Below are 27,276 nucleotides of genomic sequence, written 5' to 3'. Positions count from 1 at the left end.
TGAGCCCCAGAACTGACTGCACCGTGGTCTCCCCAATTCTCTGGTGCGGTTCTCCTTATTGAGGCGCAGTGTGGATTTCCTGGGGTGTGGTGTGTTTGGGGGCAGAGGGGGGGAGCAGAGAGATCGTGGTACTTAGATGTCAGTCCCCTCCAGCAAAGGCCCTGGAACACACACCCGTGGTTAGACAAGTTGGGTCTAGAACTTGTTGCAGCAATGGAGAACGTACGTGGTGGGGAGCTGGCTGTGGGCTCAGGGTTTTAGCCTCCTCCTTGCTAAAGCAGACACCATGCAGTAAGTTGGCTAAACAATGGGAATTTATTGACTCAAGGTACGAGGCTACGAAAGGTCCAGACAAACTAAGGCGTCTTCAGGGCAGCGTCTTCTTCCTGAAGATTGGCGTTCTGGGGCCGGCTGCCAACAATCCTTGGTCCTGGGCTCCTCAGCTACCTGGCAACGCACATGGCGGTCTCTCCTGGCCTCTCCCTTCTTTTCCGGCTTCCGTGGGCCTTCAGCGCCTTGCTTCCCTGGCTTTCCCTCTCGCTCGCTCTCTCTCTGAATTTCATCCTGCTAATAAAAGACTCCGGCAACGAGATTAAGACCCATCCTGATTGAGCCGGGCCACACCCTAAGTGAGGTAGCCTCATTGTGCCAGTTTGAATGTACTGTGTCCCCCAAATCTCCATGTTCTTTGATGCTATCTTGTGAGGGCAGACGTATTAGTGTTGATCAGGTTGGAACCTTTGGATCGGGTTGTTTCCATGGAGATGCGACCCACCCAACCGTAGGTGGTAACTCTGATTGGATTATTTCCATGGAGATATGGCCCCGCCCACCCTCTAAGAGCTCAGACAGAAGGAGCTTGGTGCTGCAGCTTAGAGAGACATTTTGAAAATGGCCATTGAAAGCTGGCATTTTGGAGAACACCATTGTGAAACACAACCTGGGAGCAAGCAGACACCAGCCACGTGCCTTCCCAGTTAACAGAGGTTTTCCGGATGCCATTGGCTATCATCCAGTGAAGGTACCCGATTTTTGATGCGTTACCTTGGACACTTTATGGCCTTAAGACTGTAACTTTGTAACAAAATAAAAAACTTTATAAAAGCTGATCCATTTCTGGTATTTTGCATTACGGCAGCATTGGCAAACTGGAACACTCATCAAAAGGTCCTCCTTATCTGAGTTCACACCCACAGCAATGGGTTACATTTAAGAACATGTTTCTCTTGGGTACGTAGCTGCAAACCACCACACTGAGTAAAGAGAGTGCTGGAAAGAACCCAATATGGAATCTGAGCTTTGCTTGGGTGGTTTGGGCAAGGTTCTAAGGAAGTGGGGGTCAGAAAGTTGAGGCAATTCCACGGCGTCTCCTTAGATCTTGTCTATAAGGGAGAGCAGACTGGAGCCAGGATAAAGCTGTAATGGTAGAGAAGTGGCAGTCGCCCACTTTAGCCAAAAGAGGGGGATACTTGGCATTTTATGGGGTTGCACAATAACCTCGTTTTGTCTGTGCTTAGACAAAATTCTGAACTGGCCTTGCTGTATCTCACCCTATCGTGTTCTCATCGTGACCTTCCTTGAGGCTGTTTTTCTCTGAGATGGTTTATGTCCAGTGGGAGAGGGGCAGGGCCTGGCTTCCAGATTGCAGGGGCTGCCCCGCTCCCTCTATTTTAACGTGAATCGCGTCAACTATAGCAATATTGAGTGCAGTTTTCTTTGCAAAGGGAAGCATGAGGCTGTGAAAGCAAAGCGATGTAACTCCAAGGCTTGATCCTGTTTTCACTGCGATCCTGTGGCCAGTGAGGGTGGTCTCAGAACTTATGGCTCCAGTCGCTGGCGAGCAAAGGAACTGTGATGTGTTTTGAAGGCCCTAGACCAAAATGAAGGAAATCACTTAAAAAGAGAGCGCGATTTTACCGTGATTGGATTACCGAGGCAATGGAATCACACATGGGCTCTGCAGAGCGGGTTGGTGGTTTCCCACCCCTTACCTGGATCCACGGGCGCCTGGCCGAAAGCGTGGACGTCAAGTCCAGGGGCCTGGCCTCTGTCCCCAGAGCCCCTCCATTTTACCCGGTGAAGGCTCCTTATTGGGAAGGGGCCATCACCTGTTGGCTCCCCTTCCCAGTCTTTCCTCGCACCTGCCCAGAAGTTTCCGGGGTCCTCAGCCAGGCCATCTCCAGGCCCTCCAGGTCACCCCTGGCTCTCCCCAGACTTTCCCTGCAATGGATTCGTGGCGAATATTTGAAAAGCCCAGTGGTGGCAAAACCCCTCGTCCAGTGGCCGGCATTTAAAATGGAACACAGCTGCCCTCCCCCGAGGGTCAGCCACTGCTGTTTCCGGGTGTCCTCCAGCAAAGAAAGTTTTTACGTTTCTAGAATTTTTAAAAAGAAAACCGACAAACGTCCGGCAGAGATCTTATATATCCCCTTAAAGAAGAATTTTGCTGACCGCTTGCGTTACTGGCCAAAGAATCATACCCCCCTTTCGTTATGAAACATTGCCCTGTGGGCGTTCGTGTGTGTTTCTTTTACTTCATTCTGTGCTTGGCAATGTAGTTATTTTAGGTTGTTTCTCTTATTCTTTTGTTCAGTTATGGTTTGTTAATTTTCTTGGGGTATGGTAGGAACATGTTGGAAGCAAGGTAGTTATTTTAGGTTGGTTGTTTTTTCTTATTCCTTTGTTTTGGTTTTGTTTGAAATTTTTTTTATTGTATGTTTTTTAAATTTTTGATAAATAAAGTTAAAAAAAATTCTGTACTTGATGCTAATTTGTTAAAGACTGTCTATTTGGGAGGCGTCTTTTTGTACAAGATGGAAATGTAGAAATGCGGTTTTATACCTAAATAATGACAGTTTACTTGCTACGTGAAAAAAAACTCAAGCCTGTTAATGATTAAATGACTGACATAGGATTAGAACAGGTACAGTTTTTACACATTTTACCTTTTTTACCTTGATTTGTAGACGTTGACTGCATGTAGGCTAATTGCGTCGGGCCCAGCCCAGGTAGCTCTGAGTGCAGATGATGGGGTGACGTCCCTAGTGGGGTACATGCTCGGCTTTGACTAATGCACTGAAACCTCACCTCAGCGTGATTCCCGGAGGACGTTGGTCCTTTTATTCTTTTTTCTTTTAGTGAGAGTAAATATTTTGTATGTCATATAAATCAAGTTCCTTTTAGCCAGTCTAAGGACAGTGCAACAAGTTTTCAAGCTGCAGGAAATGTCCTCTCTGGTCCCAGCCTCCTCGAAACCAAAAGGTGACCCCACTCTGGGTGAGCTTCTAGTCCAGTCTCGTCTTTTTAAACTGCTTTATTCAGGCATAATTTATATACCCTAAAGTTCACCCTATCTTAGTGTAGAAGTAAAGGGTTTTTAGTGAGTTTGTCGAGTTGCAGAATCGTCACCACAATCCACTTTTGGAACATTTCTGTCACCCCCAAAAGTTCCCTTGTGCTGGTTTACGATCAGTCCCTGCTCCCAGCCCCGGGCAACTCCTGATCTGCATTTTGCCTCTATAAACTCGCCCTTTTGGACATTTCGAATAAATGGAGCAATGCAATATGTAGTCTTTGCATCTGGTTTCCTCCGTTTAGCATAGTGTTTTGAGGTTCATCCACATCTGTGTCAGCAGTTAGTGCCTTTTTATTGTTGAACATCCTGCTGTATGGATAAACCACATTTTGTTTCTCCATTCACCAGTCGATGGGCATTTGGATTTTTGCAGTTAGGGCCATTAAGAATATTATGCTTGTGATTGTGAAAACCTTGTGGATCGCACTCCCTTTATCCAGTATATGGATGGATGAGCAGAAAAATGGGGACAAAAACTAAATGAAAAATAGGGTGGGATGGGGGGGATGATTTGGGTGTTCTAGTCTACTTTTATTTTTTATTCTCATTCTTATTCTTTCTGGTGTAAGGAAAATGTTCAAAAATAGATTGGGGTGATGAATGCACAACTATATGATGGTACTGAGAACAGTTGATTGTACACAAAGGACAATTTTATGGTATGTGAATATATCTCAATAAAACTGAATTTAATTGAAAAAAAGAACATTACTGCTTAGAGCTCTCGCCTGCGAGTCTTGAGTGGATGTATGTTTTCATTTTTCTTTGATAAATGTTCAGAACTGGAATTGCTGGGTGGTATGGTAGATTTGTTTAGCTTTCTAGGAAACTGCCAAACTGTTTTCCAAAGTGGCCGCGCCCTTTTACCTTCACACCAGCCGTGCATGAGGGTTCCGGTTTCTCCACGTTCTCGTCAACGCTTGATACTGTCTTTTTTTAATTATAGGAATTCTGGTGGTGTGCAGTAGTATCTCATTGTGGTTTTAATTTTGCGTTTCCCTAATGCTTGATGTTGTTAGATATCTTTTCTCTTCGTGCAGCTATTAGCCATTCATGTGTTTTTGGAGACGTGTTTATTTAAATCTTTTGCCTATTTTTTACTGCGTTCATTTGTCCCATTATTAAATTATAAGAGTTCTGTATATATTCTGGATATAAATCATTTGTCAGGTGTGTAATTTGCAAAATAGTTTCCCCCAGTCTGTAGCTTGTCTATTCATTTTTTTTTAATGATGTCTTTTAAAGGGACAAAATTTTAAATTTTGATGAAGTCTAACATTTCTTTTCTTTAATGGTACTATATTTTCTTCTAGAGATTTTATATTTTAACGTTTCCATTTAGTTCTATGGTCCTTTTTGAGTTAAATTTTAAATTCTTTCTAGGAATTTTTGAGTATTATATTTAGGTCATTGATCCATCTTTAACTAATCTTAGAATTAAATTTGTTCTATGGCGTGAGGGTTTCACAGTTATCCATCGCCGTTTGATGGAGAGTCTATTTTCTCCTCATTGAAGGGACGTGGTACCCTTGTCAACCATCAGCTGGCCATAGACGTGTGGGTTTGTATCCGGACTCTCAGTTCTGTTCCACTGTTCCATGTCTATCTAACGCCAGGACCACACTGCTCTAATTACTGTAGCTTTGTAGTGACTTTTGAAATCAGAAGGGGGGTGTTCTCCAACATTGTTTTTCTTTTACGAGATTGTTTTGACTCTTTGGGACCCCTTGCAGTTCCATAGGAATTTGAAGATCGACTTTTCCATTTCTGAAAAAAATACTACTGGAATTTTTATAGCGAGTATATTGAGTTTCTGGATCGCTTTAGGTAGTATTGACATCTTGATAATTTTAAGTCTTCCAATCTGTGACCACGGGATGACTTTCCATTGATTTGGGTCTTCCAAAAAAATGTGATGATTGGCTTCTCTATTTCTATGAAGAAGATTGTTGGAATTTATTTTTTATTGGGATTGCACTGAATCTATAGTTTCTTTGGGTAATAGTGACATCCTGATGATATTTAGTCTTCCAGTCCATGCACCTGGAATGTTCTTCCACTGATTTGGGTCTTTTATTTCTTTTAGCAATGTTTTATAGCTTTCTGTGTACAAGTCCTTCACATCCTTGGTTAGAATTCTTCCTAGATATTTGATTCTTTCCGTTGCTCTTGTGACTTCTCAATATTTAGACATCCAAGTATGACTCATTATTACTCAGGCAGCTTTTTTTACCCCTCGTAATCAGATTAGCTTTCAGGAGTAGCACTTAGGTAATATAAAAAGGATTCAGAATGAAGAGGGTAAGAATTCATCTTTCAGATTTTTAATTTCTATTTCTCTAGCTGGGAAGACCCTTCAAATCTTTAACACTGAGACGAAGAGTAAAACGAAGACTCACGCCGTGGCGGAAGAGGTGATTTTCTGGAAGTGGGTCTCTGCGGCATGGCTGCCCTGGTGACGATGACCGCAGTCTGCCGCTGGAGCCCGGAAGGCGACCCACAGCCCGGGAAGGTGTCCGATCGACACGCCAGCCTGGCGGGGTGGCAGGTGGTCCACAGCCGGATCGACGAGCTCCCCAAGGGGCTGCTCCCCCCTGGCCTCTCAGGTCAGCGCTTGGCTGTAACTTAGAGGCTAATATTAGAGTGGAAGGTTAAGTCATTTGAAGTTGAGGTGGGTGTAAGGCCGGAGAAGGCAGCCCGGGACTGAAAGAAACAGATTTCAGAGAATTCCAAATTTTGAATCGAGTCAGAATTTTAATTCAGCTTTGCCCCGAATGGCCGTGTTCCTTCACTGGAGAATGACGTTCGTCCTACGAACTTTCTCCAGCCCCGTTTGAAGTGTGAACTGTTGGGGAATTTTGTAGAGCACCTTGGAACCTATAGGGTGTAAGAAAGAGCCTTTGGGCTCTACTTTAAGGGCTTAATGGAATGGTACGTACTCGTGTCGTTTTACAAGCCTCCTTTTTTTTCACTCCTGGTGGCCACTCCACTGCCTCCTCAGCCGGGATAAAGGTTGTTTGTCACGGGGGATTCGGCTCTCTTGGCCCAGTGGGAAACGTGCCCTCAGAATTCTTGTACGTAATTTTTATTAAATACATTTGGACCTATTTTATAAATGTCAGAAAACACGACAGCTTTTTCCAAGTTAGTCCATGATCTCATCTCCCTGATTTAGCTCCTCTTAACATTTTAGAGTTATTCCTCCCGAGACTTATTTTCTGTGACTATTACATGACCCCTTTCACCGCAAACTGTCTCTCACATAGGAAAATGGTGTGGTTGGGGCAGCGCAGCTCTACCCGGTGGACACAAAGGCTCTGCAGCCCTGGGAGGCCACGCTGCAGCGTTTGTGGAGATCAAGATCGGGGGCGACGCCAGGCCTTCCACCTCTTCCAATCTGCCGTCCGCAGATCTGCAGGAAGAAAGGTAAAAGCTGCTCCTAAAGGGGCCAGGAGTCCGTAGAGCTCTGACCGGTAGCGGCTTGGTGGCATTTGGAAAGCAGCATATGAAGGGGAGCGGGACAGCCCGCAGGTGCTCCCTGGGACGGCTTGCAGGTGCTCCCCAGGACAGCCTGTAGGTGCTCTCTAGGACAGCCTGGGACAGCCCGGAGGTGCTCCCCAGGACAGCATGTAGGTGCTCCCAGGACAGCCCGCAGATGCTCCCCAGGATAGCTCGTAGGTGCTCCCCAGGACAGCTCTTAGGTGCTCCCCAGGACAGCCCATAGGTGCTCCCCAGGACAGCTTGCAGTTGCTCCCCAGGACAGCATGTAGGTGCTCCCTAGGACAGCCCGCAGATGCTCCCCAGGATAGCTCGTAGGTGCTCCCCAGGATAGCTCATAGGTGCTCCCCAGGACAGCTCTTAGATGCTCCCCAGGACAGCCCATAGATGCTCCCCAGGACAGCTTGCAGATGCTCCCCAGGACAGCATGTAGGTGCTCCCTAGGACAGCCTGGGACAGCCCACAGGTGCTCCCCAGGACGGCCCGCAGGTGCTCCCTGGCTGAGAGATTTCAAATGGAGTCGAGAGGTCGTTCTGGAGGTTACTCTCATGCAGCCTTCAGCCGGGTACTGCAAATCGCCGTGGTGTGCCGACCCCAACCAGCAGTGCTCCTGCAACCCTGGAGAGTGCCCAGGGCTCTGTCAGAGCTCACGCTGCTTACCAGGCCCTGGTGGGGAGCCTGTGAACAGGACTCTCCTTACTCAGGTCCCAAACCCCGAGGCCTTTCTCCATTTATTACACAGGATTAGCTCCTCACCAAGAACATATAAAGAAGAAAACAATCTCCTTATCTGAACCAAGTGGAACTAAAATACGTCAGAGATCTTATAATTTGTTATATAAAAAACCTTCGATGTAACTTTTCCTGAACAAAACTGGGATCGCCCTCACAGTCATGTAGTAAGATTTTATAATCTGATCTTTGTAGCTTTGGCTCAGTGCACTGTATACTTTCCCCTAACATTTTACATTCTTTGTGACTATTGTGGGAAGTGAACAATTATTATTATGGATATACCAGACCTGTAGGATCTTTTAGCTTTTTTTTTTTCCTGTTCTCAAATATTTGAACAATAATTTACAACAGTTTACAATAATTTCTATAAGCTGGATTTCTGGAAATTGTTACCTAATAAAACAAGAAAATTTTTCCCAGACTGCAATTGGCTTTTTTCTGTCTTAAAAAATACATGTAGTCTATAAATTCTGAACGGTATTAATAAGAATAACAGATTTTTTTAAAATGGCGACTGTTACCCTGTCACCAGTGGAGAGCCAGTGCTGATAATTTGACACCCCTTTAGAAGCATCTTCATATGCATGCATTTATGCAGATACTTACAAAATACATCCTTAGGAAAGTGACATCGCACTAGTCATGCTGTTTTATAACCTCTGAATAATATAGATGTACATTTATTTTAGTTTTTTGTTGTTGTTATTTTATTTAATTTGAAACACTTTCAAACTTACAGGACATTTACAAAAATAATACAAACCCCATACAGAGAACCCCAACATACCCCAGCCCTCAGATATCAGGTCCTCTAATTTTAATGAATTGTGACATTTGCTGTATCGTCCTGTCTGTCCATCCATCCGTCTATCCCGTTTTCTGAACACTTGAGTGTAACCTCTACATATGTCTCTTGAACACTTACTCCTGCCACATATGTTTCCTAGGAACAAGGATCTTCACTTATTTAACCCCTTTAGTGAAGTTATCGAGTTCAAGAAATTTAACACTGGTGTGAAGCTTACCATCTACAGTCCGAGTTTTTCATATATCCCAATGATAGCTCTTTGAAAGACAACTCTGCATATTTTATTCTCCTAGGTGGTTGATTCTATTTCAGGTTCTCAATTAAGTTTCCATTTGTCTCTGTCTCATTTTTTTTAACATTTTTTATTGTGAAATGTAACATATATATAAAAAAAAGTGATAAATTTCAAAGTATAGTTTAACAAGTAGTTATAGAGCAAATTTCAAAGTACAGTGTGGGTTATAGTTCCACAATTTCAGGTATTTCCTTTAGTACCAGCCTTTTAAAATAACCATGAGCTCTATTATGCTGTATCCAATTGGGCAAATTCAGCTCCCCCCCGCCCCCGCCTTCAGATTTTCCTGGGTCTTCTCAAATATGTTTCTGTAGGAGTTGATGGCACTTGGCAAAAGTCAAAGGTTAATGAGGCTAGATTGTGAACCCAGCCTTTCGGGTCTTTATCCAGAACTTTTCCCTTCTTTATGAACGCCAAAGTTTGCTTAAAGGGGTTTGGCGGAAACTGGGGAAAGGGTGGCTTTACGTGAGCAAATGTGGAAGAGCCTGGTTTCCTTGGCCCTCTGTTTGAGACTGCTTGGACAAAGCCTTGGCCCTAAAACCAGCTCTGGTGCGGTAAGACTGGCCTCTGCTCGGGGCGTGTGCCTTGGGGAAGCACCGCTTGCGAGTCTAAAAGACTCAAGAACCCTCTTGTCATCATCCGTAAGCCCCTTTCCCCGATCTGGCGTCTCCTCACTGTTGCGTCCTTTTGTTCTCTTTGTACAGACTGGAGCTGAACCTGGTGTCATCTCCTCGATCACAAAGCACTGCTGTCTCCATACGTGTGACGTATGACACGTGTGACGTATGACACGTGTGCAGCTACGTGAACCCAGCAGGAGCACACACAGTCTTCGTGACCGCTCCCCCGAAGCCACCTCTGGCATTATTAGTGTCAGCAAAAAGCAACAGGTAAGTACCTGTGAGGTTTCGTCTCCCACCTCTAACACTGGCTGGGGAAGGTGCTCCACCCGCCCTCCTCCTCCAGGAATGCATTCGGCCTGGCCCGCCCAGCCTCACATCCTTACTCCAGCAGCCCCGTGACCGAGGCAGGTGCGGCCGAGAAGGGGCAGCTCCCTCCCCGCGTGAAACTCCTGCCATCCATGCACACCTCGATTGGCACACCTGGTACCTTTTTCAACCAAAATTTAAAAGATAGAGTGAAGAAGAAAATCCGTGCTTTTAAAAAACATAATGGACAAGAAAAATTGTTAGTGCCTCCAAACAGGTCAGTTTGGCCTAGTTGTCGTCCATCATGCATCATGGTCAGCAGTGCCCTTAGACTTGACATTTTTCTCACCTGATGTCCGCACGGCCCACCTCTGTCATATATGCCACGTACACCGAGCTGGGAGACCCTCCACGTGGAGCCCCTGCGGTGGCTCCTCCAGGGTGTTCTCTCTTCCCCGAGCTGTGTGTCTTCTTTGCATCCCTTCACCGTTGTCTGTTTTCATTCCCTTCCAATTCTTGTCTGTTTGCGTATATATTTCTCATCCAACATCTTAGCTTAGGTACAGTTTTGCATTTCGGGTGACTCTGAATTTTTCCACTGTTACTACTTAGTTGTCAAATATGTAACCATATAATACATCAAGGGGTGGTACCCTATTTTATTTAGTCGTAGTCATACCCTGGACTTTTTCCACACTTCTAGAGGGTACAGTATTGCTTGCAGGCTTTTCTTTAGAATATTCCATTAGGTTAAATTATCCTGGACTCGAATCTGCTTCTGAGTAGATAAAGGCTTTCAAGTAGCATCTCCTTCAAAGAATATTTTCCCGGCTTTCAAGTGATGCATTAGGAGCAAACCACTTCTAGCATTTACCTGGGACACGATATATAGAATATTCTATATATAACATCAGGCCACCGTAGAGCCCACGGTAGGAGTAGTTGCCTCAGAAGAGAATTTTTTTGTCCCTGACAATTCGGTGTAGCATGTCCATTGGTAGATTATTTTTTTTTCATATGTATACAGGCAAGTTAAGCGAAGGGTGCCCTGTGGCTGTGCTGCTGTTTGCCGTGAATCCTGTGCACCAGCAACCCGCTTGGAGGCTGCAGCAGCCACCTGCCCGGCCTGGCCAGGCTGGGCCCATCCTCGGCCCCAGAACTTTGGAATCCAGTTTGGCTCGATCCGCTGGATTCCTTAGAACGTTGTCGTCCTGTCAGGAGGGGCGCACGCAGCTCCCAGAACCGTGGCTGGACGAAGATAAGGCGTGCACACTTGGAGTGTGCAGCTTGAAAATTAGGGTTCAGGCTCACTCCTCCCTTCTTAATTTTGCCTTGTCCCTTTGGCCACTGCTGGCTTGTTTGGAAGAGCTCGGAGAGTTGGTGAAAACCACTGACCGGACAGTTGCCCTGAGTGTGTGCCTTTGGGCAAATGTACCAAACAGTTTTCCAGTGTTTTGCAGAAACGGACCAATTCCAGAAAACTGCCCCCTAAGCCAAAAAGGTAAAGCAAGTTGAGCCATTAGCATTTCCCCGATCACTAATTTGTGCTTAGGTGGTCGCCAATTTTGAAGTTCATCAAAAAACCGTTGTATGAATTTAAGGCTATATTTTATATAAGCTCTGTGGTGTGGGAGAGTTGCCAGATCGATCTGCCATTGGTTAATAACAACTGCATTTTATCCCCATCAGTTTTTCATTTTCCCGGTTTATTTCGACATTTTCCGGCTGGGGGCTTTCCCGTAACTTACCTCGTTCCTTCTCTCCTGCTGCCCCTTCTCCGTCGGCAGGCTGCCGTGTGTTCGTGGAATGAATGTGTTTAATCAGACGTCATGTCTGGCAGGGGGCTGTACATAAGCCCCCTGCGATTGCTACCCATCTCTACATACACAACATGTGTTCTAAACAAAGGTTGAGGAGCTTCTTCTTTAATGCTCCAGGATTTTAGATTTTCTTGGTTGCTTCTAGGTTGGGTGCACCCCAGGCTGGCTCTTTTTTTTTTTTCTTTAATTAAATTCAGTTTTATTGAGATATATTCACACACCACATAGCCATCCGTGGTGTACAATCAGCTGTTCACAGCACCATCATACAGTCATACATTCATCAGCCCAATCCGTTTTTGAACATTTTCCTTACATCAGAAAGAATCAGAATAAGAATAAAAAATAAAAAGAAAAAAGAACACCCAAATCATGTCCCCCATCCCACCCTATTTTTCATTTAGTTTTTGTCCCCATTTTTCTACCCATCCATCCATACACTGGATAAAGGGAGTGTAGTCCACAAGGCTTTCACAATCACACTGTCCCCCCTTGTAAGCTACACTGTTATACAATCCAGATGCTTTCTTATTAAGGCATTTTTGGATGCAGGGATGGAGACCTTCTTAGACTACTAGAAGAAATGGTGGTGCTTGCAGGGCGGGGGGGCGGGGCTGCACTCACCTGGGCCCCAGGTAAGAAGGTGAGGGGCCTCCGGAGCTCCCGCAGACGCCCGCTGTGCCCCCCCGAGTTCCCGCCACGCGTGCAGCCCTTGGCGATCCGTGGGACCGGGGTGCGGGCTGCCCAGGATTCAGCGCACGTGCAGCCCCGGGCCTCGGCTCACCCCTCTTCCCTTCCGTCCTCCACCTTTGACATGGTTAGTCGCAGGAGTGGAGAGACCCTTTCAACAGTGACACCTCCAGCAGGGTTGGCTGAAGCCACCCCGAAAAGCTGAACTAGCCACGGTGTCCAGTTTACAGGACAGGTTTCCTGTGAGCCGTGGAACCTTCCGGAGTCCGTGTCATCGCTGCTTTACCTCCAGCTCCCACTTTTTTTATATATATAATCATATTTTTTTTATTGTAGAAAATAACATATATACATAGAAATGGTAATTTTCCAAGGGCAATTTAACAAGTAGTTAAAGAGCAAATGTCAAAGAATATTATAGGTTACATCTCTACAATTTCGATTATTTCCTTATTGTGAAATATAACATATATGCAAACAGGTGTATCTTTCAAAGTATGATTTAACAAGTACATATATAGGAAATTTCCAAAGTTGTTACATTACCATGATTTCAGTTATTTCCTTATTGTGAAATCTAACATATATACACAAAGATATAGCTTTCAAATTATATTTTAACAAGTAGCTGTAGAACAAATTTCAAAGGATGCTCTGGGTCACAGCTGCACCATTTCAGTTCGTTCCTTCTAGCTATTCTAATACCCTAGCAACCAGGAAAAAGAAAATTTTATAAAGATTCAGTATTCATAATAGCTCCCACTTTTATCATGATGGATAATTGCTTTTCAGTGGTCGTAAGTGGAAATTCTTTCCATTTTTCACACTCAGGGGGAAAGGACCCAGGTATTTTACCAGCATTGCAGTGTTTAAGGCTGTGTACACGGTTGTGGACGTGCTCTTACTTGCTTCCCTGAGGCTTGTAAATCCCTTTGGCTCCCCGCAGCCGAGGATTCCGTGGCGTGTCTGTGTGCCGGGCTGTCCGCCAACACCAGGTAGCTCCTTCAGCCGTGCACACGGGTGATATCCAGGTGCCACGAGCCCCTGGGCACTCAGGCCCTGGTGCAGCTCTTTGAATCCATCCAGGGCTGTGCAGGTGCCCAGAGTAAAGCTGGGTCTTTCTGCAGAGCCCGGCCAGGTGCCCTAGCTGTGAGTCACTGTGAGCTCATGGGTGTCACTCAGCTTGAGCGACCCCTTTGAGGGTGGTGGGTGTTGGGGTGGGGAGACTTGGAAGGCCCCTCGTCACCCTGAGGACCCTCCATGGATCCCTGCGTCTCCGAGAGGCGTAGCCTGCTACTGGATCTGCGTGACGTCCTGTAGTGGTCCCAGGTGACACCGAAAGGGCCTGGTGTCGGGTCCCCCGGACCCCGAGAGGGCGGCTCCTGGAGGCTTCCTTGCCCTGTGGTATCTGCTACCCAGGTGACCGCCAGGCCTGGGGAGAGTGACCAGGCTCCCGTCCTTTGCCCGTCTGTGGACATCACTCCGAAACGTTGTGCTGCGGGGAGATGGCCTTCCAGGTGAGGGTCTGGGGAGGAGGGTCAGGGGCCGTCTGGCCTGCCTGGGCCAGGGGCTGAGCATTTAATCATTGGAGCCTCTAACCACTGCCCACGAGGTCAGGGCCTTGGAGGAACGTAAAGCAGGACCCCAGCCTCAGGGAGCCGGCCTTGTCTCCGGAAGCCTCCACTGTAGGAGCGTCCACTGCAGGAGACTGTGATTGGACATGGCGGTAGCTGGGCTCGGTGGGAAATCACCGGCCTTGGGGCTGCCAGGTTCCGTTCCCGTCGTGGAGCCTTCGTCTCGTTGGCTGGTGCTCCTGAGTTTCAGGTGCATCTCGAGGGGGCACCTGCAGACCCTCGTCGGGGAACGGTGTACCGTGTCGTGGTTTCGTCCTCGTGCCTCTCGGCCAGTCCCTGCTCCGAGCAGGGAAACCGCTGGCCACAGTTGACCAAACGTCCTGGGACTCACTTCGAGCTCGGCACAGCGGGTGCCCGCAGGAACGCCGCCAGCTCCGGGTCAGGGAGCAGCTCCTAATTTCTTTCTTTCTGTTCCTGGAGTGTCTTTTTACACTTTTTATTTTGAAATACTTTCAAACTTACAGGATGTTTTCAACACGAACAGGTTAGGATGGTCACTGCCTAGACATCCCCAAAGATTGAGAAAGCGATTAAACTAGAGGAAGGCGGAGCAAAAGACAAGACAAAATTTAAGAAACAATTATGAATACTGATCTCTATATTTAAATTTGCTTTTTCTTAGTTGCTAGGGTATTAGAATAGCTAGAAGGAAAGAATTAAAATGGTGGAACCGTAACCCATAGCATCCTTTGAAATTTGTTCTGTAGCTACTTGTTAAATTGTACTTTGAAACTTATCACCTTTCTGTATGTATGTCATATTTCACAATAAGGAAATAACTGAAACGATGCTGCTGTAACTCATAACATTTTTGGAAACTTCCTGTATAAGTACTTGTTAAATTATGCTTTGAAAGTTATTACCTTTTGCATATATGTTATATTTCAGAATAAGGAAATAACTGAGACTGTGGAACTATAACCCATAACACGCTTTGAAATTTGCTCTGTAGCTACTTGTTAAATTGCACTTGGAAAAGTATCACTTTTATGTGCATATGTTATATTCTATAATAAAAAATATGATTAAAAAAAACCTTACAGGACAGTTACAAAAATAATACAGACCCCACAAAGAACGCCAATGTACCCCTACCCCCACCCCCAGATACCCCGATCCACCAATTTTAGCATTTTGCCACGTTTGCCGTATCACTCTAGCTGTCCGTCAGTCTATCAGTACATCTATCTGTCTGTCTATGTATCAGTCCATTTTCTGCACATGTGAGTGTGGGTTGTCTACAGTCTGCTCCTTGAACACTAACACTGCACATACAATTCTTACGAACACGGACATTCACCTGTGTAAATGTCTTAAGTGCAGCTGTCAAGTTCCGGAAGTTGAACATTCATATAAAACTTAGCCTATTTTCCAATTTTTTTTGTATATCCCTGTAATGCCCTTTTGGGTCTTTGCTCCTTCCTTATTAGCTCCCATCTGGGATCACGTATTGCATTTCACTGTCCTTGCCACCTCAGCTGCTGGTTCCTTTCGTGTCTTTAACCATGGGAGCATGTACTCAGCATCACACCCCCATCCCAGCCTCGCCCAAGCACACCGCTCGGTGAGTGACACGTCTCTACCCTGCTGGGGCGCCTTCCCACCTTCCGTTACTAAACCTCTGCCCCTCCCCAGACAGAAACCCCGCATCCACTGTGCGTTAAGTCCCTTTCCCGCTGTCCGCCGCGGCTACCTGAGATGCACTCTTCATCTCCGGGAAATGCATATTCTCTGATATTTTCTGTCGTTACCACAGGCCTCAAATCTGACATCCTAGACGTATAACGGTCTCATTTGCTTGGATTCCAGCCTAACGTCAACAGAACACACAAACGACGTTCCCGTATCCCTCCGTGACCACACCTGCAGGTTTTATGAGTCCAGAACCACTGATTTATCATTGCATTTTATACATTTGCCTTTTAGAGTACAATAGCACAGGCATTTATATTTACGCATGCCATTACCCTTACTGGAAGTCTTTATTTCTTCATGTGGCTTTCATCTGTCGTCAGGGGTCTTTTCCTCTCCACCTGCAGAGCTCCCTTTAGCAGCTCTCGTAGGGCCGGGCTGTGCTGACAGACTCCCTCAGCTCTTGTTTATCTGGGAAGGTCTTTCTCTCTCCCTCGTTTTTCGTGTGTGTGTCCAATAAAACTTTATTCACAAAAACAGGCAGCTAATCAGATTCGGCCCTCTTACTTCTCCCTTCCTGCTCCGCATCGGCGTTTGCCTTTTTTACCACACTGTCCTGTCCTCGTCACAGACGAGGCCCCTGCACCTCCTTCAGATCCCACCCATCAACTTCCACCAAATTTCACTGCCCCAAACCATGACACAGTCAAAAAAAAAAAAAAAAAAAAAATTGGGACATTTTAGAGGCATCTTTTGCACCCTGAATAAAACCAGGGTTCATCGTGAGAGGCAGATGGGCTAAGGCGTGGGCAGTAAGCAGCGCAGGCTGGGTGAATCCATTTCTTTTTCTTTTTTTTAACTTTATTTATCGAAAAATTAAAAAAACAAACAACAACAAAACACACATTTCAAACGAAGCAAAGCAAAGGATTAAGAAAAGCAAATAACCTAAGATAACTACTTTGCTTCCAACACGTTCCTACTGTACGCCAACAAAATTAACAAACCAGACAGTGGAATAAGAAAAACAAATAATCTCAAATAACTACATTGAAGCTGATTAATTTTTTAAATACAATAGCTTTTTTTTACTTTATCAAAAAATTAAAAACAAACAAACAAAAAAAGGAATAAGAAAAACAAATAACCTAAAATAACTGCATTGCTTCCAACATGTTTGTACCATATCCAAGAAAATTTGCAAACCATAGTCATTTTTGAGCATTCCTGTAACATTGAGATTATCCTCAATAGCTTCCTTGTTCTTATTAGATTATCATCTCCCCTTCACTAGTTTCCCTCATTTTTGAAAGACAGTTTTGCCAAAGATAGAATTCTTGGGTGGGAATTTTTTCCTCTCAGCACTTTAACTATGTCATCCATCAACCAACACATAACAAACCGAGCTGTGAGGCAACGAAGGCGTTTATTTGGATCTTACAATTGCAATTTGGGGAGCACAGATTCAGGGAGCTGCCCAAATCGTGTCCCATCTCGGGGTTTCCAGGCAAGGGTTCTTAAAGGAAAAGATGAGACGGGTTGTTCGTGGTTGGTGGATGTTTGGGATGCTCTAGTTCCCTGCAGGTTAGACAGTTGGCTGAGTTCTTCTCTCGTTTGCTTATGGGGTTTTGAGGAGCATGACTGCCTGAGGCTCTGTGGACATTGGCAGTTTGACATCTCCCTGAGACCTGCCCAGGGGTCACCTCCAGGAAGGCCTCCCAACTCCATCTGAAATCTCTTAGCTGTAGAAACTCCATTTTCTTTATTTCTGTTAACACTTCCCCCTTTTGATCAAGGTCTTTGTCTGAAAGCATCGCTGATCAGCATTTGGTCTTAAGCCCTCGGTGCCAGGGAAGCTCATCCCTGGGAGCCATGACCCACGGGGGGGGGGGGTATTTGCAGAATTTGGCTTCGAAAGGGGCCACATTTGGGCAACAAGGAAATTTTCGCGGGGAGACTCGTAGGCATTAATTATAATTAGGCTTAGTTTTGTCATTACAGGAATAAGTTTTATAAGTGAAAGCTTCAAGATCAAGGCTTTGGAATCTAGTCCCCCCCCAAATCTAAGATCAAGCCAATTAAATAAATGCCTATTGGTGCAGCCAATAACTGGGGCCCTTCTGTGGAGTCTAAATTAGCGTAGACCCAGCAATTGGGCAGAGTGTACTTTTTGTACGGCTGGAAAAAAAGGATGGTGAATGGTAAGGGACCAGGAAAAGAAGGTAAGAGTGAGAAAGAGAGTCTAAAGTGGGCAGGATTCATTGCAGGAGGGACAGAGGTGGACTGGGGTACAAAGACGGGGTAACAGAGCATTGAAGATGCAAACCAGAGAGTTAGGGTAATAATGAAGATTACAGCCACATTACTGAGCTCATTTCAGTCTGATGAAAAGTAGGTCTGGTTCTGGTTCTCAGGTTGGCTGTGGACACCAGATGCCGTCTATTTCCGTGTGACTTAAGCCTGAGATCTCCGGTTAGTATTAATTCTTCAGGCCCAGTCCTGGGTTTTGGGATAACTCTGCATCAGATGCCGTCTACGTCTGATCCTCGGTAATTTTGAGCTTTATGTCCCCAGTGGAATGGATTTCCAGGCAGGGCTGGGAGCCTTCTTTAAATGAGAAATACGACTCCAAGAATCAGTGTTTTCTAACGTAGATGCACATGGGTTAGCTAAAAGTACCTCGTAGGGCCCTTTCCAGCAGGGTTGGGGTGCATCTTTGTGGAGGTGCCTTCACCAACATATAAAGCTGCCAAGCTGAGGTTCTGAATATCTTCATCTCTCGGGAGCAGGCCGTGAAGGGATTGTTCTACCAAGGTTTCATTTTCCTTTAAAGTTTTGATTTGTTCCTGACAATAGGTTGGCATATCTCCTCTTATGAGGCAGGGCTCATCTATTCCAGAGTTTATGTTCATCATCTCCACGTTATAATTTCAAATGGGGGATAACTCATATTTTCCAGAAGGAGTGGATCTTAGATTTAGTGAGACTATGGATAGGTAAGGCTTTTGGCCATGGTGAATTGAGGGATTCCATGACTTTAGCTAATTGCATTTTAATTATATCATTTGTTCTTTCTATTAAGTCTGAGGATGGCGGTGATAAGCAGGATGAAAATGTTGCACACTAGGTCATATTTTGCATATTGTTTTCAAAATTAGTCCCATAAAATGAGTTCCTCGGTCACTGAAGTTCTGAGGGACTTTCCCAGTATGCATTTTTTTTTTCCCTAATAATCCACTTGCAATGGTGGCTTGTCTACAGGGAGAAGCTGCAGCCCAATGGGAGTACATAGAATTTATTCTCCAGACGCATTTATAGCCTTGGGATGGGGGTAGCTGAATAAAACGCAGCTGCTAAATTTCAGAAGGTCCAGAAGATAAGTGAAAATGTCCTTGAGAGCTGCGGAAAGGTTTTCCTGGATTAGGCTTGGGACAAATTAAACAATTGTAATATACGTTCATAGTTACTTTAGAGGATGGTTTCTAGAAGTGTTGCTTTCCCCAGCTTACCATTTTATCCGTATTCCAGTAAGCCATATTATGAATAATTTCCAAAACTGTTTCCTAGAGACGAGTAGAGAGGACTGGTTTACCATTAGGGCTTGATTTAATTGCAGGCTGATAAAAGCAGCCAGCATTTTTCCATTCCTTTTTATCTCCTGGGGAGAAGCATTTTATTGCGTCAAGGAGTAATTTTTTTATGTTTCCAGTAGAGATATTTGGTTCAAAAATCATTACGGAGACGGCGATCAGACGAGAATTTATCACTGCACTTTTTGCAGCTATATCTGCCGGGTGGCTGCCAGTTCTTTCCTCCATGTTTGCTCAGGAATGACCAGGAATTTTAATTTCAGCCAAAGAAAGCCTTTGGTAACTGTCTAGCATCTAGCAATTTCTTAAACATAAGAGCTGCTGGTTTTTGTTTGTTTGGTTTTGCCTCCATTGGAGGTTAAAAAAACAAAAACGAAAAATCTCTTTATTTCCATAACATCACCAAATCATGAACAACCCCAAAAGCAAACCGACTATCCGTGTATATATTTGCTGTTTTTCCTTCTGCAGGTATACAGGTTCTTGTGAGGGCTTGCCGGGCTGAAGTAGGATTAGATAAGGAATTTACGGTTTGCCAGAAAAGCACATCCAGTGTGACAGATTGCTGAGTTATCTTTGAGGCTGGAACCATCTGTTCACCAGATAACATCTGTACTATCAGTTGGGGTTTCTCGTAAAATCTACTGGAGGGGTTAATAATGGGTCAGTTAAAGCTACACAGTCCTGGGGCGTTTCCTAAGAAATAGTAAAAAGTAAAATAGCAGATGAAGGTTGTGACAATGAACAGAGGAGACACTGAGGGGTGGGGTGGGGGAGTAAGAGAATTTCCTAAGAAGTCAATCTGTTGGTAAAGAAGGTTCAACAGAATGAGGGACGTAAATAGTTAAGGGAGATCCTAGTATTAATTCTTCAGTTGATTTTAAGTCGTGCCGTTGCAGCTGGCTAAAATATCCCAGAGGCGTGTGTTGGTTTGTATGCTTTTGTGTAAGGAAACCTAAGGCATTCCCATCTCATTCAAGGAAAAGGAGGGAAAAAGGGTAATCTGTAATTAGGGTGTCCCAGAGGGGAAGTGCTGAGCCGAGCTGGGTTTTATTTCCCTAAAGGAATCTTGATCAGTTTCATCCTAAATAAGGGCTCAATTTGTTGACCCTTAAATAAGGCATGTGAAGGTTGAGTCATCAAAGAAAAATTAGGAATCCAATTTCTACAGTAAAAACCCTCTTAATCGGCATTTGGTGTTGGAGGAGGGAAAGCTGGAGGGCTCTGGATGGGGGCGGGGCGGGTGGGGGACCCTACCTGGGTTGGAAAACGTCTGAAAGAGAGTGGGGTTTGCATTTTATTTCTTTGACTGAAAAGATGGGAATATGTGAGCCACTTAATTCTTAATCCCGGTCTGTTGAATTGTAACCAAGTAATTAGGATTTAGGGGATGATTATGATGACTGAATCATTATACAGATATTCTTTCTTACTTTCTGTGTATTTGAGCAGACAGAGGGAAACACGTGACATCTCTGAGCTGTTTCTAGCTGCCTTGATCTCTGATAATGAAGTAGAGCCTTTGGCTTGTGCCTCGTGATTGTAAAAACCTTGTACCCCCTTTTTACAATCACACAGGCAACCCCCTAGTGTTAATGGAGGAACTGAGGCAGCTCAGAACTAACCAGTGGGATTTGAATGGTAGAGGCACCCTGCTTTCCTGAGGGCAAAGAGCATGGGGGCGGCCCCGCTTTGGGGGGAGTTCGGGGCACTCTCTTCTCCAATGCCGGGGTTGTTTGCAGTAATTCAAGTCCTACAGTCTGAACCCTGGTGCCTGGAGGGTTTGCTGGGGCTCATTTAGCTGCTGTTCTAGCTCGGGACAGTTTCTTTCCTCAGCATTTTATTTTCCAGCCTTTTTAAAGGTGCAAACTAATTGATCTATAAGATTTACTAAATCATTAGGTTCCAGAGTGGCCCAGTTTAGTTGTTTACGTTTTAGAGTGGTGCCTTTTTCTTCTGAAAGGCTGTTAACAAAAGTAGAATTTAAAAAGGTGGAGGTTTCAGAGTTATTACGGGCAAGACCTGAGAATTGTTTAAAGTTTTATTTTTAAGGCTGTTATAATTTCATATCCGGGCTCATCGAGTGGGTACATCGCTGGATTTTTCTCCAGTCAGTAATTTGGAGGAAAATTTCAGGTACGGACTTAGGACCTTAGGAAGTTCCTTAGCTAGTTTAAATGCTTCACTTTTGTCAATAGCTCTTCATTTAGAAGAGTCATTTCAGGGATTTTTAAAATTAGTTTGTCTATCCAGATTTTGGCATAACCTTCACCACAGCAGAAATGTGAATTAACTGGTAAAAGTCTCAGTTCCCAGGTGTATGTGTCTGAATGATACGATTGAATTCTTCTGCAGAACCCGCTGGGTCTTCAGTAGGATTTGGGAAATCTTAGGGCTGTCGAAGGGGGTTTGGCTGAGCTAGGACATACAGGAGGGGGCAGAAGGGGCTTAAAGGAGGGTTAAACAGTCAGAGCCAGGAGTTCCTGATAAGTTTTCAAGCTTGATAAGGTGCTTAGGTAAGTCTTTGTTAGCTGTTGTTAATTTAGCATTTGTTTCTCGAAGAGGCAATTTTAGAATTAGTTGTACTTTTGGAGGCTTCCAGCTGCCAATTAATGTAAGATTCTCATTCAAGTTGCTTAGGTTTAGAGCCCTGTTTGAGTTCTCACCAGGCAAGGAGATTTTCCATGTCTGCCAAAAAGGGCAAACCCAAAAAGGCTTCTGCCCCAAGCCCAAACCAAAAGAACCGAAGTTCTGATACACAAAGGGCCATGCTGCCAGCCCAAAGCCAAAGATCCAAAATTCAAAATGCTCTTTACCAGGAGACGGCCAAAAAAAGGCTGGAGCTCAACCAAAAAGAGGGAGGTGCAGAGCCAAGAGGGCTCACAACGGGAACCCGGGGCTGTCGGGGCAACGGCCGGGCTCACGGGGTTCCTGCTGGGGCCGTGTTCGAATCCAGCGTGACTCCTTGTGGCTGTGCCAGCTTGGCAGTGGGTGACCTCCAGAGCGACCTCCCGACTCCTTTTAAATCTCTTAGCCATAGAAACTCGATTTGATTTCTTTTAACACATCCCACTGCCTTCTTGCCTCCATGGTCTCCAGTGAGAAATTGGCGCCTAATCTTTTTGAGGCTCCTTTGTATGTGACCCGTTGCTTCTCTCGCGTGGCTCTCAGAATTTTCTCTTTATCTTTGGCATTGGACAGTTTGATTATGTGCTGTGGTGTGGGTCTGTTTGGGTTTATCCTTTTTGGAGACTTGGATGTGTACAATCATGTCTTTCATTGAATTTGGGGAGATTTTGTTAAATTTAGGAGGTTTTCGGCCATATTTCTTTGAGTATTCTCTCTGCCCCCCTCTCTCTTGCCCTTCTGGGACCCCCACAATGTGTCCAGGGGACGTTGATGGGGTCCCACAGGTTCCTCGGGCTCTGTTGACGTTTCTTCTTTCTTCTTTCTGCTCCTCAGCCTGGATGATTTCAATTGTCTTATCTCCAAGTTCTCTGATTCTTTCTTCTGCCAGCTTCAATCTCCTGTTATTATGGTCTTTGGCTCTGTTTCATTCCTTTTCATAATTTCCACCTCTCTATTGATGGTCTCTTCGTGGTCTTCCACCATTTTCCTGATTGCCTTTCGTTCTTTGTCCACGTTTCTCTTTAGCTCGTTGGGCATATTTGGGACCCGGCTTTAGAAGTCTTTGGAATGTCCCTGTGCTTGTCCTCGCTGATGGTTTCTAAGGCTTTTGTCTTCTCCTTTGCCTGGGCCGTCACTCCCTGTTTCTTTTATGTTTTGTCATCTTTTGTTGAACCTGGATGTTTTGATTTTTTTAATGTGGTATCACTGGAATTGAGACCCTGAGGCTTCTCTTCCTTGAGCTCGTATCCAGCTAGTGCTAAGACAGAGCTTTCCTTGAATGCCAGAAGTAACAGAAAAAAGAAGGACAAAAGGAAAACAGCTCTCCCAGTCTTTGCAGGTCGAGCTGGGTGGTGTCTCCTTCAGGTCTTGTCCTTACGATGAGTTTAGTTTAGAGAACAGCCGAAGGCCGAAGCGTCAGGGACCCCTGGCCTTGCTGCACACGTGTCCTGTCGTGGGCACATGTGTGACCCTAAAACCCCCCCATTTACGTGGTTCCGAATGTCCCCTCATCCCGAGCCGGTGGGGGTGGAGGTGCAGCCAGGGTGCCCGGAGATCCTGCTGCTTGTAAGGGGCCTTTTCCCTGATTTGGGGCTCGGCCTGTCACTGCAGTCCTTTAATTGTTTTCCGGAGCTTTCAGAACGATGCTTCTGCATTTCTGGCTGGTTTTGCAAAGCTTCTGTTGGGGACCACAGCCCTAAAGCATCTCACTCCGCCATCTCGATCGGGCCAGGGTGATTTTCACCAGGACTTTGCAAATGCCTCACCTACCAGAATATTCCCGGGACGATTGGTCCTTTGGAGACCAATTAAAACATTCAGAAAAGGGTCTCAAGTTCAGCCAATCAAAGCGTATTTTAAAGTTTACAGGCCTCAAAATGTTGCTGTGTATACATAGTTTTAAACCAGTTCTCGTCTATCTGATAACATTTTAGAGCAGGTTGTCTGAAACAGAAGCCGCTAGTTACATGACAGTCTTAAAATTTAAATTAATTTAAATGAAATAAAATTAAAGATTTAGCTCCCCAGTCACAGGCTCTGTAGTCTCCTTTGGCTAGTGTTGGACACGCAGCTACGGAGCGTTGCCATCATCATAGAATATTCTAGAGACAGCTCTACAGAGGAGGAGTGGCTCCCGACTGAGTTGTCAGCCCAGGAGGGGAAGCTGGTGTTGAGGGGTGACTTCAGCTCTGAGCTCTGCACGGCACTGCCTGTCCTTGTCAAAGCACAGCTTCTTGCTTGCACCCCGGCTCTGTCACCAAGGGTTGGCATCGGAGGGAGCTGGCAGATGTGTCCTCCCAGATGGGTTCCGCTGGCCTGCCGTGGTGTTGCACACACGTGTGCTCATTTCAGGTTTGCAGTGGCCATTCTCTGGTCAAAGGTGAGGCCAGCTACCTGGTGCAGGAAGGATCCAGAACTCTGGCTTCTGTCCTGGAGGACACACGTCCATCCAGGAGGTCACTCACCGGCCAGGTGGGGTGCGGAGGTCTGTGTGCGCCTCTGTCATCCTTTGGCTTGAGAGACTGGTTCGAATGTCACATCTGAAACATCTTACAATGCATGACTTGACAGATGTTACAAATCTTCACCATTCTCTTCTCTCCTCCAAGAGAAGCTCACCTAAACATGGTTTGGATTGCCAAGGGGGAGCCAACTTGGAGTTGTTATATCTGAAGCAGGGATGTTCGCCCCCAATAAAGGACAGCTGGCGGCTGCACGCTGGGTCTGTAACATTCTCCTCCAGTTCCAGCACGTGCCCCACGGAAACTTCCTCCTCCTGTTCACGTTGCCAACCTGCTGGGTGGGATTTTGAAACTTGACAGTTGAATTTTACCTTTTTCCCTGCTGAATTTACCTTCTTATCTATCCAACATTAACTTGCACTATTTTATTTTTTTTAATAGCCTCTTTCTTTTGGAACGCCATTAAATTTGCAGAAGCTCATTTATTTTGAGTCCCCGTTGTATCAACTTCAGATTCACCCACCTCTGCAGATGGAATGCACGTCAGTCCAAGCTGACGAAAACACTGCCTGACAAAGGGGCAGGAACCGAGCCCTGCAAACCTTCCTCTAGGGCTCTCCCTCCAAGTGTGCAGCTTCGAATACTTCTCAAGGTATAGCCAAGCTGTCCCTAGAATATTCTGTGATGATGGCAACGCTCCGTAGCTGCATGTCCAACACTAGCCAAAGAAGACTACTGAGCATTGCGACTGGGGGAGAGTAGCCCTGACGCTGCCCGGCAGAGACCCCCGGAGCTCGGGAGCAGGCGGGGGGCCTCTTGCTTTCCCTGCTTCTGTAATTATGTCGGCTGTAATTGAACATTCCAGCCGCCTCCTGACGGGACATGAAGCTGCAATTAGCTCCTCTAACGACAGTGGCAGATCTTAGTGTCTGGGGTGAAAGCTCCTTATGGAAAGTTTGCTTAGAGGAGGCAGTTTCCTGAGGTAGCCTTGGGTTGGGCATCCTGTGTGGACTCAGATAGATGGGGGAAGTTTATTTTGGTCCTCAAAATGATGTGCGTGTGTGTATGAGCCGGTCTGAGGTTTTCAGAAACCGCCAACTAGATGTCGTCGTTGCAGTGCCAGAATTCGCATCCCTCCTTTGGATGGACTTGGCATGTCAAAGTGCCCTCTTTCCTCAGACTCACCCCCTCTGGCTGCTTTCCCCTAACTTCTTTGCACACCAGCTTCAACTGCTATAAACTCCTCAGGGGTAGACCTTTTGTGTCTTGTGGTGCCTCCCAGGTGCACTGTAGCCCTTGCAAGGTGACCTGGGTTGACCGTTTCTGGGTCCGTTGAAGCCCCTTGGATTGCTGCAGCTGTATCAGATGCAGAGAAGCTCCTCAGTGCTGCTTGGCCTTCCTCATGAGTCCACAGCTGTTACACTCCTGCAACAGACCCCAGAAACTTGGCCACGGCGGGAGATCCCTGAGGTCACTGACAGCTCCTCACACGGAGTGCAGAGAGCATGTCATTACTCTAGCCTGCTGTTATTCAGGAAGCATATTCTAGAAAAATGTCTTTGGGCTCAATGTGTAAGTTGTTTGTAGGAAAGACACTGGCCACTGGATGAAGGTGGGGTGGCTGGTCTTGGGTCAATCTTGGCCTCAGAGTGTGGTTCTGAGTTGGCTTCAGGAGAGAAGGCTCCAGCTCCCCGAGCTCTGATTGCAGCGACAGAGCCCGAGAGCAGCGGAGCTCCAGGCTAGCAGGGGCCGCCGAAGGCAAGGCAGTGTCTCCAGGAGAAACACGAAGGCCGTGTGGGCTCGGGATAGTGGCTCTGAAGAAAGGACGAAAGCCCACGTGCATTCCATACACCCACGCGGTGCTCCGTGTTACCGGCTCTGGAGCGAACTTGGACAGTGTGATCGCTGGGGCAGAGGGTCTGCAGCTCGTTTGCTGCACGAGAAAAACTGTCAAAGTGCAGCAAACTGAGATATCTGTGAAATTTCCTTTTTTAGACGCCCTTCCCTTTGTACCTTGAGAAATCTTCCATTTTCTCTGTGCCTTGGAGGAGTCCTTTCCTTCTGTTTTGCCTCGGAGATAACAGTCTTGAGTCAACTTGATCTAATCAGGTTCTTCCAAATGATTTTTAAAACCCAGGTGGAAGAGACTGCATTATCAGAAACTCGGGATCCGGAAGAGGGGGCGGTCAGTGCCAAAGCCTCCGTGGTGACCAGCCTGCCCGGCGGACCGATGGAGCTGCTGGAGAAGATTCTTCTCGATAACCCGTCTTCTGCTTGTACAGGTGAGGGTGTGCCAGGTGCAGCTGCCAACTTGGCCAGGTTCAGACGCCCAGCTCACGTTTGCATTCCAGAATAATCTTGGTCGCCACCCCCTCCAGCCGCACCATCGGCTGCTCCCAGTGTGTAGCCAGTCTTCTGACCACGTCCTGTACCTTCAGTTCCACCCCTCCTTTCTTTTATTTAAATCCTACCTCTCTTCTATAGCCTGATCTAGATTCTGCTTCTACCGGGAAGTCTTCCTTTCTCTGCTGCTCTGGCACACGCTGTTAAGCCGCAGCACTCAGAGAAGGGGCCCAGCGTGTCCCAGCCCACGTGTTTCTGTTTGCTAAAGCAGACGAAATGCAATGTACCAGAAATGGACTGGCTTTACCAGTGGGGATGTATTAGCCTACGAGTTTACAGTTCTGAGGCCATGAAAATGTCCCAGTTAAGGCATCAACAGGACGATACCTTCTCTGCAGACAGGTTACTGGCGAGCTTGGGTCCTCAGTCAGATGGCAAATCACATGGCGACGTCTGCGGGTCCTTCTTTCCTGAGTTCTGTTGCTTCAGCTCCTAGCTTCTCCATCTGTGGCTCCTTCTCTAGTCTTCTCTGGGGCTTTTTCTGTGAGCTCCTCTTAGTCTCATCTCTGTTTTCTGGGTGTGTTTTATGCTCTTATAAAGGGCTCCACTAAGAGGATCAAGACACAGTTTGAATTGGGTGAGTCACGTCTCCATGGAAACAACCTAACCAGAAGGTCCCACCCGCAGTAGGTCTGCACCCTTGGGACTGGATTGAAAGAACAGAGCCTTTTCTGGGGTACATACAACTTCAAACTACCACACCGAATGTGTAACAATGGTGAGCAACGCTTGGAAGCCTATAGCAGCAGAACCCGATCTGGACGTGTATCATGAAGACTGGCTGGAGAAGACGTAGC

The 27,276-nt window shown here is 46.0% G+C and overlaps 1 protein-coding gene across 4 annotated transcripts in view; it reads left to right on the top strand.

Moving 5' to 3' along the window:
- CLTCL1 (clathrin heavy chain like 1) overlaps positions 1-26,436 on the top strand; it is a 43,180-nt gene extending 16,744 nt beyond the window's left edge. For 3 of the 4 annotated variants that reach the window (XR_005214895.1, XR_005214894.1, XM_037823635.1), the window contains exons 3-6: positions 5,699-5,961; positions 6,622-6,781; positions 9,396-9,581; positions 10,648-10,872. Coding sequence is in view for 2 of the 4 variants with exons in the window: in XM_037823635.1 (XP_037679563.1) it covers positions 5,799-5,961; positions 6,622-6,781; positions 9,396-9,480 (408 nt within the window). In the remaining 2 variants the exon portion in view is untranslated. Of the gene's footprint in view, positions 1-5,698; positions 5,962-6,621; positions 6,782-9,395; positions 9,582-10,647; positions 10,873-26,213 lie in introns of those variants that run through there. The other variant, XM_037823636.1, reaches the window with a different exon arrangement.
- Positions 26,437-27,276: the final 840 nt, after the last annotated feature.

Source organism: Choloepus didactylus (genome assembly GCF_015220235.1).
Source record: "Choloepus didactylus isolate mChoDid1 chromosome 23 unlocalized genomic scaffold, mChoDid1.pri SUPER_23_unloc1, whole genome shotgun sequence".
NCBI classification, from domain to species: Eukaryota; Metazoa; Chordata; class Mammalia; order Pilosa; family Megalonychidae; genus Choloepus; species Choloepus didactylus.
The sequence above is the reverse complement of the archived record's forward strand: the minus strand, read 5'-3'. Positions and strand labels throughout refer to the sequence as shown.